This window comes from Jaculus jaculus, chromosome 1 (genome assembly GCF_020740685.1).
Source record: "Jaculus jaculus isolate mJacJac1 chromosome 1, mJacJac1.mat.Y.cur, whole genome shotgun sequence".
NCBI lineage: Eukaryota > Metazoa > Chordata > Mammalia > Rodentia > Dipodidae > Jaculus > Jaculus jaculus.
In genome coordinates, this window is record NC_059102.1 from 153,933,427 (window position 1) to 153,952,021 (window position 18,595).

The 18,595-nt window shown below is 52.7% G+C and overlaps 2 protein-coding genes across 3 annotated transcripts in view; one reads left to right on the forward strand and one right to left on the reverse strand.

Annotated features, from left to right (window-relative positions):
- Ap2a2 (adaptor related protein complex 2 subunit alpha 2) overlaps positions 1-9,306 on the forward strand; it is a 92,509-nt gene extending 83,203 nt beyond the window's left edge. For both annotated transcript variants that reach the window (XM_004654187.3, XM_004654188.3), the window contains exons 16-22: positions 1,915-1,997; positions 4,282-4,371; positions 5,847-5,970; positions 7,005-7,121; positions 7,217-7,286; positions 7,364-7,498; positions 8,924-9,306. In XM_004654187.3, coding sequence (XP_004654244.1) covers positions 1,915-1,997; positions 4,282-4,371; positions 5,847-5,970; positions 7,005-7,121; positions 7,217-7,286; positions 7,364-7,498; positions 8,924-9,001 — 697 coding nt within the window. In that variant the 3' untranslated portion in view covers positions 9,002-9,306. The remainder of the gene's footprint in view (positions 1-1,914; positions 1,998-4,281; positions 4,372-5,846; positions 5,971-7,004; positions 7,122-7,216; positions 7,287-7,363; positions 7,499-8,923) is intronic.
- Positions 9,307-11,437: 2,131 nt separating this feature from the next.
- Positions 11,438-18,595, reverse strand: part of Muc6 (mucin 6, oligomeric mucus/gel-forming) — a gene marked incomplete at its 5' end in the record, with an annotated part of 29,033 nt that continues 21,875 nt past the window's right edge. The window contains 4 exons of the mRNA XM_045135197.1: positions 11,438-11,670; positions 11,882-11,984; positions 13,942-16,326; positions 18,398-18,484. Coding sequence (XP_044991132.1) covers positions 11,493-11,670; positions 11,882-11,984; positions 13,942-16,326; positions 18,398-18,484 — 2,753 coding nt within the window. The remainder of the gene's footprint in view (positions 11,671-11,881; positions 11,985-13,941; positions 16,327-18,397; positions 18,485-18,595) is intronic.

Here is an 18,595-nt window from a genome sequence, read left to right on the forward strand (position 1 = left end):
CCGGTGTTGGAGGGTTGTCAGTGTTCTTGGGCTTTGCACTGTCCTGTTGGTGCCGTGGGGTTTGATGGTGGTGTCTCTGCTGTTTCTTCTCTTGGTGTGCTTGATAAACATAGGCCTTGTTCTTTCCCCCCTCCATCTTTTTTCTTTTTCTTTTTCTCTTATCTCCTCCCAGTTCAAAATGCTTGCATCTCTTACTAGCCAGCATTCTCTTAGATGTGCAGTTGGGCTCCGCCCACTCAAGCCTCAGCACGATCTTCGTAGTTTTTGCCTTTTTCTGGAGTGTAGGCTTAGTCTGCCCACCGTAGCCACTCTGCTTCCTCTCATAACGCCGCCTTTCCTGGGCAGACAGAGGAGAGTCCTTTCCCTTCCTGTCCCGGGTCAGTTTCTGGGCTGGTGCTTGCTGCACTTCTTGCACAAAGTCCAGGGTGTTTTAGGACATTCACCATGTTGGCAGGAGTGCTCTCCACACAGAAAGGTCTCCATCTTCTTGTTACTGCTGTCTGCTCCACCCGTTGTTCTTTTGTCTGCTTCCAGGTACATGCCCCTTTCCTTTTAGAGAAACCTACTTCTGACAGCGCCCTCCCTCCCTCCACCATGCTCTGAGGTGCCTGCTGGCTTTTTGCTCCTGATACCACAGGTGTCCAGGTGCCTGGCTCCCCTGTCTCGTGCTGCTTGCCCAGCTGCTTTCTTCTGTCCTCCCCCACTTTGAAAACCCCCGAAACTCCTCTTATTTATTTATTTGTAAGCGGGGGGGGGGGGGGAGAAGAAAAGCAGACAGAGAATGGGCATGCGAGGGCCTCCAGCCACTGCAGATGAACTCCAGATGCATGTGTCCTTTGTTCATCAGGCTAATGTGGGTCCTGGGGAATTGAACCTGGGTCCTTTGGCTTCATGAGCAAATGCCTTAACCATTAAGCCATTTCTCCAGCCATGTTTTCTTTTCTTTTTTGAGGTAGGGTCTTGCTCTAGTGCAGGCTGACCTGGAATTCACTACGTAGTTTCAGGGTGGCCTTGAACTCACGGCGATCCTCCTACCTCTGCCTCCCGAGTGCTGGGATTAAAGTCGTGCACCACTACGCCTGGCTCCTTTAAGCACTTTCCTGCTTCCTGTTGGTTGGCTCTATTCACTATCCCTGTCCACCTGCCCCCTGCTTGTGTCTGGGTCCTTGGATGGTGTGGAGGCTCCTCACCTGTGGCCTACAGCAGTAGCGGGTTTTGTCCTGGGGAGATTAGAAAGCCACATGGAGTAGCCCTTTGTCTCTGAAGGTGGTAGCAGGGTTCTTGTGGCTTCAGAGGTTTTCATTTCCCTGTATTCATTTTGTACATGATGCTTCCTTCCTGTTGGGAAATATAGGTTTGGATTGTGGTTTGGGGCAGCCTGAAGCCTTTCTTTAAAATTGCTGAACTTGGGGGTTGAAAGTACTGCAGAGAACCCAGCTTCCTAAGTCTGTGGTGGAAACAGCTGCTTGTCTTGGGGGTTGTGGGCTGTGACAGAGCATCCTGGATGCACAGGGACTGTATCCAGGAGACCGTTTATTTTAGCCATACTGTGTTGTCACCTCCCTGAGGCTTTGGAACTCTGTGAGTAACAGGCCAAGGCCAGGTCACAGGTCTGCTGGTGCAGGTGGTGCATTTGTGACGTACTCCACGTCAGCTGCCTGTGGTCCTGTGGAGGGGCACGGGGTGGGTGGTCGCTGACAGTTTCGAAGCTTCTGCTGACGCGTTCTTCCAGTGCCAGTCCTAGCTCCAAAGGTCATATGCCTTTACTCCTTCCCGACCTGGGCACTGCGTGGTTCCAGTCACTTTCTTGAGCCTCCATCTTGTGCTGGCTTCTAGCTGTCTTGGCTTTCATGTGACCATGTGGTGCACCTCCAGTGAGCGGATCTGAGTGACATTTACTGTCTTTTCCCCTAGGTTTGTGTGTAAAAATAATGGTGTGTTGTTTGAAAACCAGCTGCTTCAAATCGGGCTTAAGTCTGAATTTCGGCAGAATTTAGGTATGTGCACACTTAGTAGGAGCTTCTCTTAAGAAATTGGGGAAAGGTGGGCTGGGGAGATGGCCCAGTGGATAGCGTTCACCACTCACAACCCTGAATACCTAAGTTAGGGCCCCAGACCCCACATAAAAGAGAAGGTTGGAGGGGCTGGAGAGATGGCTTAGTGGTTAAGGCATTTCCCTGCAAGGCCAAAGGATCCTGGTTCGATTCTCCAGGACCCATGTAAGCCAGATGCACAAGGGGGTGCATGCATCTGGAGTTTGTTTGCAGTGGCTGGAGGCCCTGGCACAGCCATTCTCTCCCTCTCCCTCTCCCCCTCTCTCTCAAATAAATAAATAAAATATTAGAAAGAAAGAAAGAAAGAAAGAAAGAAAGAAAGAAAGAAAGAAAGAAAGAAGGAAGGAAGGAAGGAAGGAAGGAAAGAAGGAAAGAAAGAAAGAAAGAAAGGGAAAGAAAGAAATTAATTTGGAGTTGAGAGTAGTGGCCCACGCCTTTAATCCCAACACTCAAGAGGCAGAGCTAGGACAATCTCCATGAATTTGAGGCCACCCTGAGACTACATAGTGAATTCCAGGTCAGCCTGACCTAAAGTGAGACCCTGCCTCAAAAAACAACAACAAATAAATGAAGTGGGACCAGGCGTGGTGGTGCACATCTTTAACCCCAATATTGGGAGGCAGAGGTAGGAGGATCACTGTGAATTTGAGGCCACCCTGAGGCTACATAGAGGATTCCAGGTCAGCCTAAGCTAGAGTGAAACCTTAGCTCGAAAAACAAGACAAATAAATAAATAGAAAATTGGAAGCCACGGCGGGCTTTCATATCCTAGCATGCTCACAGTGAGATGAGAGGTAGAAACAGGAGAATTTCCTGGAAACTTGTGGCGAGGGCAGCAAAGAACTGCAGAGGGAGCCCCAACTCCAGAAGCCTCACCTTCAGTGAGGTGGGAAGGTGAGGACTGACTTGAAAGGTGCCTCTGGCCTCCATGCATGTGCACACACACATTCTCACACCTGAACACGTACATTCCCACAAAAAAATTTTTTTTTAAAGAAAAACTACATTATGGGGAAATTGCCACGCAAGCATGGTTTCATATGCTTGTGATGTCAGCATGTGGAGGCTGGGTGGTGGGGGAGGAATGTGAGTTCAAGCCTAGTTTGGGCTATGCAGCAAGTTTCAGATCAGCCTGGGCTTCATACTGAGGCTCTGTCTTTAGAAAACAACAAAAAAGGTTAGGGCAGCTGGGTGTGGTTGTCTATGCCTGCCACCCCAGTACTCTGAAGCATGAGAGGAAGGTTGCTGTGGGTCCCAGGCCAGTCTTGAATGGAGCCTGGGTCCTTAGGCTTCTCAGGCGAGCGCCTTAACTGCTAAGCCATCTCTCCAGCGCCCCCCCCCCTCTTTTATGAGAGAAAGAGAGAATTGGCCTGCCAGGACCTCCAGCCACTGCAGTCAAACTCCAGATGTATGTGCCATCTTGTGTGCATGCACAACCTTGCACATGCATCACATACTGTGTCTGGCTTAAGTGGGATCTGTGGAGTCAAACATGGGTCCTTAACCTTCGCAGGCAAGTGCCTTAACTGCTAAGCCATCTCTCCAGCCCCTTGACTTCTTCCCACTCCCCAGAACTTTCTGCAGTTTTTTTTTTTTTTTTTTCTGAAACACTCAAGAGTGGAGTAGTCACTAGGATCTGGGCAGATGTCACTGCAATCTGGTTAGCTGGTATGGGGAGTGTCCTAGATGTGGTCTGGCATGGAGCTAATGCACTAGCCACAGTGTGGGTGTGGTGTGTGTTGGCATCAGCACTGGGCACAGATGGGAGGGGTGGGGGTGGGTCGAGGTGCCTGGGCATAGGCAGGTTGCACAATTGTAATGACCCCCCCCCCCACAAAAGGCTTACTATGTAAGCAGGGGTGGCCTTGAACTACTCATCCTCCTGTCCCCATCTTCTATGTGCTGGGATTATAGGATGAATGCCAGCATACCTGGCCTGTCAGATATTTAAACTAGAAGGCAGGTGTGGTGGCTCAAGCTTTAGTCTTGGTATTTGGGAGGCTAAGGTAGGAGGCTTGCCATGAATTTGAGGCCAGCCTGGGATAGAGTGTGATCCTGCCTCAGAAACAAACAAAACCCCCTAGAACCAAAAACCTAGATAAAAATTAGTAGCCATAGGTCACAGTAGTAAATTGAGGGGGGAGTTGCAGGGTACTTTGTTTCCCACAGAGTGATTGGGACAAATGTGAACTATTTATGTGAAATAGATTGTTTCTTTTCCTCCTAGGCCGGATGTTCATATTTTATGGAAACAAGACGTCCACACAGTTCCTAAACTTCACTCCAACACTAATCTGTGCAGATGACCTTCAGGCTAATATCCTTGCTCCTCCCCTTGGTCCCAACAGACAGCAATTTGGGATTAGAGGAGGCATTATTATTATCATTACTTATTTGCAAGCAGAGGGGTTTGGGGAGAAGAGTGAAAGAGAGAATTGGTGCACCAGGACCTTTTGCCACTGTAAATGAACTTGAGACACAGGCACCACTTTGTGCATCTGGCTTTAATGAATACTGGGGAATCCAGCCCAGGCCATCAGGGTTTGCATGTAAGCACCTTAAACCACTGAGTCATCTCTCCAGCCTCTGGAGGAGGCTTTGGGAAGGCTGTGTTGGGTCACACAGCAGTGTTTTCCATACACTAGAGGAGGTTGGGTCCTCTTCCCTGAGAGTTCACTTGATGGTGCATACCTGCCCCTTTGGTCTGGTCTTGTGAGTTTGTCTCTGGCTTGTTTTGCTTTCCTGTATTGTCTTTGGTAAGTTGAGTGGAGCTCTGTTTCCCTGTCCTATGAAGCCCCACAGGAGCCGAGGCCAAAGGCCAGAGAGAGAGCCTGGGGTGGTACACCCACCTACTACTGAGCACCCCATGCCCACTGGGGTTGGCCCTGTACGGATGTCAGAAATGTTGTTGGAATATAGAGCAGAGGCTCTGTGTTTATTTAGAGGTGATACATTTAAACAAAGATATCTGAAACTATTGCAAAACCAGAAGTTAAAATGTGGGTGTGGTGGCTTAGTGGTAGAACCCTTGTTCCTAGCACCTCCAAAAAAGAAAAAAGAAATTGCATGTAGTTGCCTTCTCAGTGTCCCCTTCCCTGGGGCTCCCTGGGCTCCCTAGAGTCGTGGGGTGGCCCCTGAGCCTGGCAGGTACTTGGCTGGTGCCAGGAGCAGAGGGTGTACAGGTTCAGCTGTGGTGACATGGGTCTTGGCTGCAGGGAGGTTGTGGAGAGCCGAATGGTGCCACCCTGAGCTCTCGGGATCTTGGCCTTCACAGGTGCAGGGAGCTGCCCTGACCTCTCCAGCCGTCCTGAGGCGGTGAGCCTGCCTGGAGCTTCTTCCCAGAGCAGCAGGAGCCAGTGTGTGGTGCTAGACCCAAGGCTCACAGTGCCACAGCCAGCACATAGCTGGTATTGGCCTCCTTGGTCTTTTATTTATGGGTGTGTGTGTGCAGAGAATGGGTGCACCAGGGCCTCTAGCCACTGCAAATGAACAGACGCATGCGCCGCCATATGCATCTAGCTTACATGGGTGCTGGGGAATTGGACTTGGCTCCTTTGGCTTCATAGGCAAGTCTCTTAACCGTTAAGCCATCTCTCCAGCCCCCTCAGTAGCTTTGAGAAGGAGGGAGTAACCACATACAAATGGCTGTGGTGGTCTGAGCAGGCAGGAGATGCTGCATGGTGTAAGGACAGGCTGCTGGCAGCCGTCCTGGGACTTGCTCTGTGATGGTGGTCAGATGCTGTGGGCCAGGCCCACTCTCCCTGCCTGACCTGGATTCCTTAACTCACTCACATCTGAATCTACAGACTAAGCCTGTGGACCCTACTGTGGATGGGGGTGCACAAGTGCAGCAAGTGGTCAACATCGAGTGTGTGTCTGACTTCACGGAGGCGCCTGTCCTCAACATCCAGTTCAGGTGAGGAGTGCGTGTGGTGCCCGCTGTGTCGTCCATCTTGAGGGGACCCTTGGGTACTGCTGTGCCACCATGTACTTGCACAGAGAGCTGCCAGCCCTGCCGCTTTGCAGAATGTAGGAATGATGGCAGAGGGAGCCAGCCTATGACTACAGCGTAGTACCCACAGGGTTCAAGTTATCTGCATGGGCTGCGGGCTAAGGTATTTCTGACCCAGGTGGTTTTGGGGTGAGAAGCAGAGGGGCCTACCCCCAGGGTGCCACCTGCTGGGACTGGCTTGAAGGGCAGCTGCAGGGCTGATGATAGCTAGCCTGGGTCAGGGTGTCTGCACAGTGGCAGTATGGCCACTTTTTAGTGACCACAGTGAGTGTACGTTATCAGCAGTTCCTTCTTGGGGATCTTCACAGTTAATGGGTCTGAGGAAGCACATTGTCAAACTTTAAAAATTCAGAGAGCTTGGGCTGGAGAGTGGTTTTTGCCTGCAAAGCCAAAGGACCTTGGTTTGATTCCCCAGGACCCAAGTAAGCCAGATGCACAAGGTAGCACATGCATCTGGAGTTCGTTGCAGTGGTTGGAGGTCCTGCTGCACCCATTCTCTTCCTCTCTGTCTCTCTCTCTCTCTCAAAAAAAAAAAAAAAAATCAGAGAGCTTAAGCAGATGTTTCTAAAGTCATTTCCTGAGGACCCCCACCTCACTTTACAGACTGGGAAAGTATAGTGAGGGGAGTGCAGTGTTCATGGGAGATCTGCTGGGGCTATCCTGGTCTTCATTTGCTGAGGGCGTCAGGCCTAGAGGAGCTGCTCCTCTGACACTTGGCACTGAACAGTGGCCTGACTCGGCTCTCTCACTTGTCCACGGCATTGACCACGAGGCGCACTAGGAGGGGTGGAAGATGTGCTCAGCCCCCATGGGAACACTGCTAGCACCCAGCCTGTGCACCTTTGGGCCTGCTTGGCCCTTCCCTAAGCCCCGAAGAGCCGCTCGCCAGGACGTTCTTGCTGACATGTGCTCTTCCTAACATGATTCTGTGCTCATAGGTACGGTGGCACCTTCCAGAATGTGTCTGTCAAGCTGCCCATCACACTCAACAAATTTTTCCAGCCCACAGAAATGGCTTCTCAGGATTTCTTCCAACGATGGAAACAATTGAGCAAGTGAGAGGGTCGTGCTGCAGGGTGGGCGGGAGTGGAGTGGGGCTGCTGACAGGGTGGTCTGAGTCTCTAGCATGGCATCGTGCTCTTTCTCATAGTCCACAGCAAGAAGTGCAGAACATCTTCAAAGCAAAGCATCCGATGGACACAGAAATCACTAAAGCAAAGGTAAGGGTGGGGTGGGCTGTCTATGGCAAGTGTGCTGTGACCTATGCCGATGTCTGACCCTCCTCTTCCTTGCACAGATTATAGGATTTGGTTCTGCCCTCCTTGAAGAAGTTGATCCTAACCCTGCAAACTTTGTGGGCGCTGGCATCATACACACCAAAACCACCCAGATTGGCTGTTTGCTGCGCCTAGAGCCGAATCTGCAAGCCCAGGTGAGGACCCCCAGCAGACACTGTGTGGATGTGCTTATGTGGATTTTTTTTAAAGCTCATTTATTTTTTTGAAATTTTAATTAATTATATATTAATAATATATATATATATATATGTATATATATATATATATATATTTTAGTTTTTCAAGGTAGGGTTTCATTCTAGCCCAAGCTGACCTGGAGTTCACTATGTAGTCTCAGGGTGGCCTTGAACTCACCATGATCCTTCTACCTCTGCCTCCCAAGTGCTGGGATTAAAGGTGTGCGCCACTACACCCGTCTTTTTTAATTTTTTAAATATCTTATTTTATTTATTTTTGTTTATTTGAGAGAGAGAGAGAAAGAGAGAGAATGGGCACACCAGGGTCTCCAGCCCTTGTAAATGAACAAACTCATGTGCCACCTTGTGCATCTGGTTTATGTGGGTACTGGGGAATTGAACCTGGGTCCTTTGGCTTTGCAGGCAAATTCCTTAACTACTAAGCCATCTCTCCAGCCCTTATGTAGCTTTTTTTTTTTCCGAGGCACGGGCTCACTGTAGCCCAGGCTGACCTGGAATTCATTATGGAGTCTCAGGGTAGCCTCGAACTCACAGCAATCCTCCTACCTCTACCTCTCAAGTGCTGGGATTAAAGGCGTGCGCCACCACACCCGGTTTATGTAGCTTTTTATTGTGGCACAATTTAGGGGTGGTTAGATACCCAGGTCCTGAGTGTGGTTGATCATGTGGACAATGCAAACGCTCAGGCAGCCACCGGCCACCGGATCACGTCGTGCTGCGCTGAGCCCTGTCCGTGCACGCTCAGCTCTAGCGCTGCTCACACGCCTGACATGTTCCACCTTGCTGCTTGGCTCCACAGTGGTTCCTCTTACCCCTGAGCAGTGTGCCTCTGGGAGACACCAGTGCGTGTCCTATTCTATTATGTGTGGGTGGGCACCTGTTTTCACTTCTGAGCTAGCTGGAATCCCAGCACTCGGGAAGACGAGGCAGGAGGCTCACAAGGCCATCCTGAGCTGTCTCAAAAGAGCAAAACCAAAGCCGGCGTGGTGCTGCACGTCTTTAATCCCAGCACTTGGGAGGCAGAGGTAGGAGGAGTGCCATGAGTCTGAGGCCATCCTGAAACTACAGAGTGAACTCCAGTTCAGCCTGGGCTACAGCGAGGCCCTACCTCCAAAGACCAAAAAACCCCAGAGCAAACCCCAAAAGAGCTGCCACACTGCTTTCCACTCCCACCCACAGCTGCTCCCTTGGGTATGAGCCCTTGGTGTTGCCAGACTTTGCTATCTTCTGTGGTGAAACAGTGACACCTTAGGAAGCTGAAGCCCCCTACCCAACTGGGAACAGTGGGGCATGGACCGGATGGCAGAAGTGTCTGCTGAGGCCCAGGGCCTGGCACTGCTCACCTTGTGCCCTCTCTTTCAGATGTACCGACTCACACTGCGCACCAGCAAAGACACCGTCTCCCAGAGACTCTGTGAATTGCTGTCAGAACAGTTCTAACCTCCAAGGCCGAAGATCAGACACGTGTTTGTGCGTCTCTCTCTCTCTCTCTTTCTCTCTCTCTCGTCTCTACAGTTTGTCTTCGTTACCATACCGCAGATAAACACCCCTTATCTGAAACCGCCGCACAAGGCCCCTCCAGACCCCACACCCATAGCTGGCCCCTTGGGTGTGGAGAGGACGCAGGGCATGGTTCAAGAAGGTCTGCAACGGGCCGGCCCCATCAGAGGAGGGCGCCTGGGCCTGGGCGATCAAGACAGCCCTGTGGTTCAACCTGCAAATTAAAGGGAAATTGGAACTCTGAACGAAAGTGGGAATTTTGTTCAAATTTTATTGAAATGCCACTTACTTGATCCCAGAGCCCAAGAACAATGCCATCTTGTAGGGCTGATGTGGGCCATGTGCCTGTGCTGGTGGGTGACAGCAGTGGCTTAGAGGTATGTGACCCTGGGGGCAGCAGTATCCACTAGTTTTGCTGAATTGAGCACCATCTGGTGGCTTCTGGGGTGAGGTTTTAAAGCAGGAGCTAAAGCGTGACTTGGTAAACCCCCAAGTCCCACTCTCTCTGACAGCAGTCACGTGTCCAGCACACCAGTGCTCCTGAGGGAAGTTTGTGACATTTTTACCACTTGTATGAGACCTTACATTTGCACATTGGTGGGCAAGAGGATTCCTGGTGGCTCTGAAGGACTGGACACCACCTTTTTTTTTTTTTTTTCAGTGAGTGCCCTGTCTCTGTGGTATGTCTGGGGACTTGAGGATCAAGTGTGGGATGGGAGCTAGACTCCACTGGGTGTGCTTTTCTCCCAAGTGTCAGCTGGGGCCCAAATACACCTTTCACTGTCCAGCCCTTACTTGAGGTGAGAGTAGAGGAGGAAGGCCTGAGCACAGTCAGGAAGTGGAAGATTGGGGGTGAGGATGGCAGCCCTGGTGGCTGCTGTGCTGAGGATGTGCTGGGCCCACCAGCCTGTGTACTAACAGCTCTCAGATTGTCACGGACAGGAGCTCAGGCCTGGGCAGAGGCCCTGGGAGTTCCTAGTGTGTGATCCCGCACTCTGCCCTGAGGGAATGCCCAGGATTGGCGCAGACCAGGTTGTGCAGGTTCGTCTGCATGCACACAGTGCTGTCGGCACCCCTGGTTCTCCTGAGCATCGGGCATGGCCACATTTGTATGAGGTCCTTTGCCTTAGCCCAGGCCGTCTTATGCTGTGGTAGGTGTGGAGCATGCTGTGGGCACCTGTCCCACGTCATCTGCAGTCCCACTATGTGCCACTGGCTTTAGAACAGCCAGTTCCTGCCACGCCGGCCCTCAAGTTCCGTGCAGTCTGAGGTCTGGCTGACACGTGTTGTGCTCCATGTCCACGTATGCCATGCCAAGGCTCGTGTTGGGGGTGGGTGGCCTGGCCGTGACCACAACAAGCCTCTATGTCCCTTGTCCAGTGGTTGGACAGTGTGCCCGTCCCCACCGTGATCCACACACTATTGCACAGACAGCTCTGCCTGTGTGGCCGCGGCTCGCATGCCATGTGCTGCCCGGTGACAGTGTCTGGGTCAGTAATGCTCCATCCGGCCTTGCCCTGTGTGCCACCCAGGCCTCCGTCAGTGCAGTATGCTCATGCTCAGAGAAAAATAAATGCCAGGACAGCAAACTGGAATGCATGTGTGGTCTTTTGGGGCGGGGGTTTCTTGCATAGAGCCCTTGATCCCTACCTTATGGCATTGAGGGGTGCTGGGAGCCGAGGACCCTGGAGCACCATCCACGCGTCACACAGCATACAGTAGTGTTGGAACAGGGGTGCTTCAGGAAGTGATGTGCCCTGGCTCTTCCTATGGGATCCTGGGTATGCCAAACTTGGCCTGGGGTGTATGCACTGCCATGTGTAGGGATCCCTAGCCCTTGGTGACCTGTCCTGTGCAAGTGTTTGTAGGAGTTTCCTGAGACCAGTGATGCACTCAGACCATCCTCTGCATTGACAAAAATCAGTTTATTTGGAGTCTACTCATTGATGGATGATGGGTGGCCATGGTTGGTTTCCTGTCCAGCCAGCGTGCTGCGCTGCATCTGCTCGGGCACCCCTGCTCCTCCCTTGCCTCTGGGGAGACTTCCCTCGTTGCCTCTCCAGTGCTTACCCTGCTGCTTGTGCCTGGCCAGCGCCCACCCTTGCCTCCCTTTCTGACCAGTCCCCAGGGGCTCTGCTAGTGCTGCCCCTTCTCCAGCATCTGCTCCTGGAGCACTGGAGCCAGAGGCTGAGGTTCTGTGCAGGGGGACAGGAAGTGCCCTGCGCAACAGGCTCAGCAACTCATTGACCACATCAGGCTGTGCTGGCAGTCTGTAGGTGCCACAGGGCGAGTCACGTCCAAGGGCTCTTCAAGGCCACGCCTGTGACCAGTGAAGGGACTGCCTGTACAAGCCCAGAAGAGTCAGGAGGGGTGCTTTAAAAAAAAAAAATTAGTAGGACTCTTCATGCCCAGAAGGCCAGTCTGCCACCCTTTAGTTTCTGCATCGCGGGTGGCTGCATGCGCAGCTGCTGAACATTTGTACGGTGAGCTTGAGCTGCTGGCCTGGTGTGTTGGGATCTGGGCAGGGCAGTAGGAGCTGCTTCTCATAGGTGCCAATGGGGTGGCAGCAGCCACAGCGTGTTTCCATCTGCTGGGTGTCAATGTTGAAGCTGCCAAGGAGACCAGCAAGGTCAGAGTGGCCATCCCTCTCCTGGTCAGCCCCAGAGCAGGGTGGGCCCTCAGAAGCCTGTTCCTTCCACTCACAGGGCCAGGGCCTGCGTGGCCACGGCACTGAATGGGCTTCCCAGGTCTCTGTCGGGTGGAGCGGGCACTAGGAGCCTTGGGAGTCCCGTCAGCCTGGGCTGCCTGCGAGCCGCTCACCTGACGGAGGAAGCGCAGAAGCCCTCACAGCGGCCCAGAGTCACGTTGGCCGTGCAGCCGTGGTAAGTGATCTGCTGTTGCTCTTCCCGCAAGCTGCAGGCTCCTGGGACCCAGAACAAGAGAGCCTCCTGCAGTCATGCCTCCCAGACCAAACCGAGGGAAGGGAACCCCACCTAAGTCTTCCTTTCCCGCAGTCTCCTCTTCCCTGCCTGCCCCTTGTCCTCACTTATGACTTCCTCAGACATTCTGACAGTGAGAGGGACCTAGAGTGAGTTCCCCTCTGCCCCTAACAGAGGCATCTCAGATTTGTTGGAGGCAGGATCTGCCAAGGGCCAAGGAGGGCGTGGAGGAGGAGAGGTTGGACAGATGTCAGAGAATATACTGTATGCCACCTGGGGAAGGCAAAGCAGAGGCAAGCCTGTGTAATGGAGCTCTTGGAAGGAGATTTGGGGGCCAGGATTCTCGCAACATGGTGGTGATGCCTTGGCATTTCTGTTAGCATGAAGAACTGCCAGTGTAAGCTGAGTGTGGTGGTACACACCTATAATTGCAGCACCCAGGAAGCTAAAGTAGGAGTATCATGAAGACCCGCCTAAGCTAGATAGATCCTGTCTCAAACAAAAAGCTGCTAGTGTGACTTCAAAAGTTAAAGTGGAGGCTGGAGGGATTGCTTAATGGTTAAGGCCTTGCCTGTAAAGCCTAAGGACCCATGTTTGACTCCCCCAGATCTCATATAAGCCAAATGTACAAGGTGAGGTATGTGCAAGGTCACACATGCACACAAAGTGGCACTTGTGTCTGGAGTTGCATTACAGTGGCTGGAGGCCCCAGCAGTCCAGTTCTCACTGTCTCTCATAAAAAGGGGGGACAACTGGAGAGATGGCTTAGCGGTTAAAGCGCATGCCTGTGAAGTCTTAAGGATCCATTCTCCAGGTCTCATATAAGCCAGATGCACATGGTGGCACATGCATCTGGAGTTTGTTTGGTGTGCCCATCCTCTCTCTCTCTCTCTCTCCCCGCTGTCTCTAATAAATAAATAAAGTAATTTTTTAAAAAAAGTCCAGTCTGTTGAGCTTACCTCAAAAAAAAAAAGTTAAAGGGGAGGAGCTGAGTTGATGGCTCAGCAGTTAAAGGCACTTGCTTGCAAAGCCTGCTGGCCCAGTTTTGATTCCCCAGCACCTACATAAAGCCAGTCCCCAAAGTGTGACACATATGTCCAGCATTCATTTGCAGGCAAGAGACCCTGATACACACACACACACACACACACACACACACACACACACACGGTGACAGCCCGTGCCCAAGTTTATTCCTGCCATGGTCTGGTCTGCATCTCTACTGAGGGTACTCTACAGCAAGTGTGTGGGCCGTGGCCTGGGAGTCTGACCTTCTGGCTTCCTCTTCCTCCCTGCCCTCTGCTTCCTGAGGTCACTTTCTGAGAAAACAATCTGGACCCAACTCAGTGATAAGATGTTACTCCCAAGACCTGCACTGATGGCTGGCTCTGCAGAGATCGACTGCCTGGGGGAGGTCTAGAGCGTGTCTGCCAGGGTGGGTGTCTTGGGAGTGTCCCCAGAGTGCAGGGTGACATGTAGCTGCTGTGGCTGTGGCATGATGTGGGGATGTGCTGGCCTGCAGGGAGCTCTGGACATGGCTGAGTAGCAGGACCGATGGAATCAGTAGCCTGTGGGAAGTACCCACACCAGTTTCCAGGCCACCTGCCCAGCCTCCACTGCCGCCTTAACCTCAGGCACATCCGGAGGTGAGCCGCGTGCTTGTACTCGCCTGTCCTGCCGTCAGAAGCAGGTTGTATGCCTGGACCCAAGGGCCCTACCGGCCCTCATGTCTGACTTCCCCGAGGAGAAAGGGGTTATCATCAAGTTCAAAAAGCCCTGGGTCAGACCCAAAGACCTGCATGAACACTCCAAGGGACAGTGGAAGGCAGCAACTTCGCAGCAGGAAATGCAGAGCACAGCATTGTGCAGAGTGCAGCAGGGGGGAAACTGTACCTTAGCAGGCCACAGACTGGCCTGTGGGGTGACCGAGACGCCACTTACCAGAAGGGGTGGGTAGAGGAGAGCCCTCCGTGGAGGGAGACTCCGTGGTAGAAGGTGAGGTGCTTCCAGGACGAGTGATGGAGCTGCTCAGGAACACAGATGTGGGCTCCTGACTGGTGGTATGGGTGGTGACTGGAGAACTTGGCAAGGCTGTCACCCCCAAGGTTGATGACAAGAATCCTGGTGTGAGGGCTTGGGTGGTAAGAGAGGTAAAATGGGAGGTGGTGGACTGTGAGGAGAAGGGAGAGGAGGTGGGCACACGAGATGTGGTCTTAGAAGTGGATGGAAACTTAGTGCTAGAGGCTGGGCCATGAGTTGGGGTGGGAGACACGTGGATGGTGGACAGAGTGGAGGACGGGGGAGAGGAGGTTCCAAGAGGTAAGAGAGAGGCATTAACAGGAGTGGAAGCAGCTGTTGGAGGCACAGAGGCAGAAACAGACGGAGGATGTGATACAGTGGTGGGTCCAGTGAACAAAGGGACATGGGACACTGAGCTCAGGGTAGGAGTATACTGTGGGGTAGAAATTATAGAGCTTGATGAGGGTGTGGGAGGGGGTGACGTGGAGGAGGAGGCAGGAAAGGATCCTGAAGGAAGGGAGGAGGTAGTGAGAAGAGGGCTAGGCAGGGAAGAAGTAGGTGAGGTCCCAGGCCACCATGGGGAAGAATTCGGGATATTAGTGGGAGACACAGAAGTGGGTGAAGGGCTGAAGTGTGGAGACGAGGAGGTTGGCGGGGATATACTCTGCGTCGCTGAAGAAGGAGGGCTCCATTCGGGAGAGGTTTTCACTGTCGTGAATGAAGACTGGGCTGGAGAGGTGGCCGTGGTGGTAGAAATCAGTGACGGGACTGTGTCCTTAATGCTTGTGGTTGGAAGAGTGGTGCTAGGTGGCTGGAACGTAGAGGCTGTAGACATTATGTGTTCACTACTTGGAGTGCTGAGCATCTCAGAAGTTGATGTCAAAGAATGTGCGGAAGATGTTGAAACAGGAGAGGTCAACAAGGTTTGGGGGGAAGATGGGATTGGGATGGTAGTGGTCTGCACGGATGTCACCAATGGGAGATATGTAGTATGTGGAGAGTTGGAGATAGAAACAGTGGGTGGGGAGTGGGTGGGGAGCGGGGTGTGGGGACTGCTGGGCGTGCCTGAGGTGGTGTGGACCATTGGTGTTCCAGCTGTACTACTGGTGGACTTAGGGGGGGTGGTGGTACTGGCTGGAGTCAGTGTTGTCTGATGATGGTAGGGTGTGGAGGAAGGGGGAGAAAAGTGAGAAGGGGAGGTTCTGGCTGTGGATAATGAACTCTGGGCTTGGGTGGTGACAGTGGTGTTAGATGTGATTGTTGGGGATGTTTGTGGTGGTCCTGTCTGTTTAGTTGTAGTGGTGGGAACAATGGTGGTAGATGGTATTATGGTGGCAGTTGATGGGACCATGTGGGAGCTTGTTGGAGTGACGAGTACCTGAGAAGTTGGTGAAGCAGAGGATGTGGAAAATGTTGCTACTGAAGTGGTGAAGGAGGTCTGGGGACCTGAAGGGGTTGGAAAAGTGATGGTAGTTAGCACTGATGTTCCTGAGGAGGGACCTATGGTGTGTGGAGTGTTGGGGACAGAAATCGTGGATAGGGAGTGTGTGGTGAATGGGGTGTAGGAACTGCTTGGTGTTTCTGAGATAGTTTGGGGCACTGAAGTTTCAGGTACAGTACTGGTGGTCTGAGGAGTGATGGTAGTGGCCAGAACTGATGAAGATGGATGGTGGGGTGTAGGAGAAGGATGGGTGACGAGGGAAGGAGAAGTACTAGCTGTGGAGAATGAAGTTTGAACTTTACTGGTGGCACTGGCTGTGGAAGTCAGAGGTGGTGCGGTGGGGGTGGAAACTGTGCCCTCAACTGTAGTGGTTGGAAAAATAATGCTAGGTGTCCTTGAGGTGGAAGCTGTTGTTTGTGAGTTTGTTGGGATGATGACTATCTGAGAACTTGGTGTCACAGAGGATGATGAGACCGTTGACACTGGGAGAGTCAGAGAGGTCTGAGGGGCAGGCGGGGTGGGAACTGTGGTGGTAGCGTGCACTGACGTTCCGGTATGGGGACCTGTTGTGTGTGGAATGGTAGAGACAGAAGCTGTGGGCAAAGAGTTAGTCGTGAATGGGGTGTGTGGGCTGCTGGGTGTGCCTGAGGTGGTGTGGACCACTGTTGTTCCAGTTGTACTACTGGTGGACTTGGGTGTGATGCTGGTGGTGAGAACTGATGTGGACTGCTGGTGGGGTGTGGAGGGAGGGTGTGAAGGATGGGAAGGTGAGGTACTGGCTGTGGAGAAGAAGCTGTGGGTTTGGATGGTAGCCTGAGTGGTGGAAGTCAGTGTTGGTGCTGTGTGTGGGGACTCAGTGTTCTTGACTGTGGTGGTGGGAAACAAGGTAGTTGATGGACTTGAGGTGGGAATTGTTGATATCATATGTGTGCTGGTTGGAGTCGTGAGTATCTGAGAAGTTGGTGTCACTGAGGATGTGGAAAATGGAGAGAGAGGGGTCTGGGGTGAAGATGTGGTTGGAATGGTGGTGGTGGTCTGTAGGGATGTTTCTGTTTGGAGACCTGTGGTGTGTGGCCTGGTAGAGACAGAGACTGTGGGTGTGGAGTGTGTGGTTAATGGCACAGGAGGACTACTGATTGTGCCTGAGGTGGTGTGGGCCATCGTGGTTCCAGTTGCACTAGTGGTGGATTTAGGAGTGACGGTGGTGGCTGGTAGTGTTGTGGACTGCTGGCTGGGTGTAGCAGAAGGCTGTGAGATGAGGGAAGGAGTGGTAGAGGCTGTAGAGAATGAAATGTGGGCCTGTGTGGTGGCGCTGGCTGTGGAGGTGAAAGGTGGTACGGTGTGTGTGGAGCCTGTTCCCTCAAGTGTAGTGGTTGGAAGGATGGTGCTGGGCGGCCATGAGACTGGTGCTGATGGGACCATGTGTGGGCTGGTTGGAGTGCTGAGAATATGCGATGTTGATATCATGGAGGATGTGGAATGTGTAGGCACTGGAGTGACCAGTGAAGTCTGCAGAAGCGATGCGGTTGGGAAGGTGGTAGTCATTTGCACAGATGTTCCTGTGGGGACCCCAGTGGTGTGTGGAGTGTTGGAGACAGGAACTGTGGGTGAAGAGTGAGTTGTGAATGGGGTGTGTGGGCTGCTGGGTGTGCCTGAGGTGGTGTGGACCACTGATGTTCCAGTTGTACTACTGGTGGACTTGGGTGTGATGCTGGTGGTGAGAACTGATGTGGACTGCTGGTGGGGTGTGGAGGGAGGGTGTGAAGGATGGGAAGGTGAGGTAGTGGCTGTGGAGAAGGAGCTGTGGGTTTGGATGGTAGCCTGAGTGGTGGAAGTCAGTGTTGGTGCTGTGTGTGGGGACTCAGTGTTCTTGACTGTGGTGGTGGGAAACAAGGTAGTTGGTGGACTTGAGGTGGGAATTGTTGATACCATATGTGTGCTGGTTGGAGTTGTGAGCATCTGAGAAGTTGATGTCACCGAGGATGTGGAAAATGGAGAGAGAGGGGTCTGGGGTGAAGATGTGGTTGGAATGGTGGTGGTGGTCTGTAGGGATGTTTCTGTTTGGAGACCTGTGGTGTGTGGCCTGGTAGAGACAGAGACTGTGGGTGTGGAGTGTGTGGTTAATGGCACAGGAGGACTACTGATTGTGCCTGAGGTGGTGTGGGCCATCGTGGTTCCAGTTGCACTAGTGGTGGATTTAGGAGTGACGGTGGTGGCTGGTAGTGTTGTGGACTGCTGGCTGGGTGTAGCAGAAGGCTGTGAGATGAGGGAAGGAGTGGTAGAGGCTGTAGAGAATGAAATGTGGGCCTGTGTAGTGGCGCTGGTTGTGGAGGTGAAAGGTGGTACGGTGTGTGTGGAGCCTGTTCCCTCAAGTGTAGTGGTTGGAAGGATGGTGCTGGGCGGCCATGAGACTGGTGCTGATGGGACCATGTGTGGGCTGGTTGGAGTGCTGAGAATATGAGATGTTGATATCATGGAGGATGTGGAATGTGTAGGCACTGGAGTGACCAGTGAAGTCTGCAGAAGCGATGTGGTTGGGAAGGTGGTAGTCATTTGCACAGATGTTCCTGTGGGGACCCCAGTGGTGTGTGGAGTGTTGGAGACAGGAACTGTGGGTGAAGAGTGAGTCGTGAATGGGGTGTGTGGGCTGCTGGGTGTGCCTGAGGTGGTGTGGACCACTGATGTTCCAGTTGTACTACTGGTGGACTTGGGTGTGATGCTGGTGGTGAGAACTGATGTGGACTGCTGGTGGGGTGTGGAGGGAGGGTGTGAAGGATGGGAAGGTGAGGTACTGGCTGTGGAGAGGGAGCTGTGGGTTTGGATGGTAGCCTGAGTGGTGGAAGTCAGTGTTGGTGCTGTGTGTGGGGACTCAGTGCTCTTGACTGTGGTGGTGGGAAACAAGGTAGTTGATGGACTTGAGGTGGGAATTGTTGATACCGTATGTGCGCTGGTTGGAGTCGTGAGTATCTGAGAAGTTGGTGTCACCGAGGATGTGGTAAATGGAGACAGAGAAGACAGAGAGGTCTGGGGTGAAGATGGGGTTGGAATGGTGGTGGTGGTCTGTAGGGATGTTTCTGTTTGGAGACCTGTGGTGTGTGGCCTGGTAGAGACAGAGACTGTGGGTGTGGAGTGTGT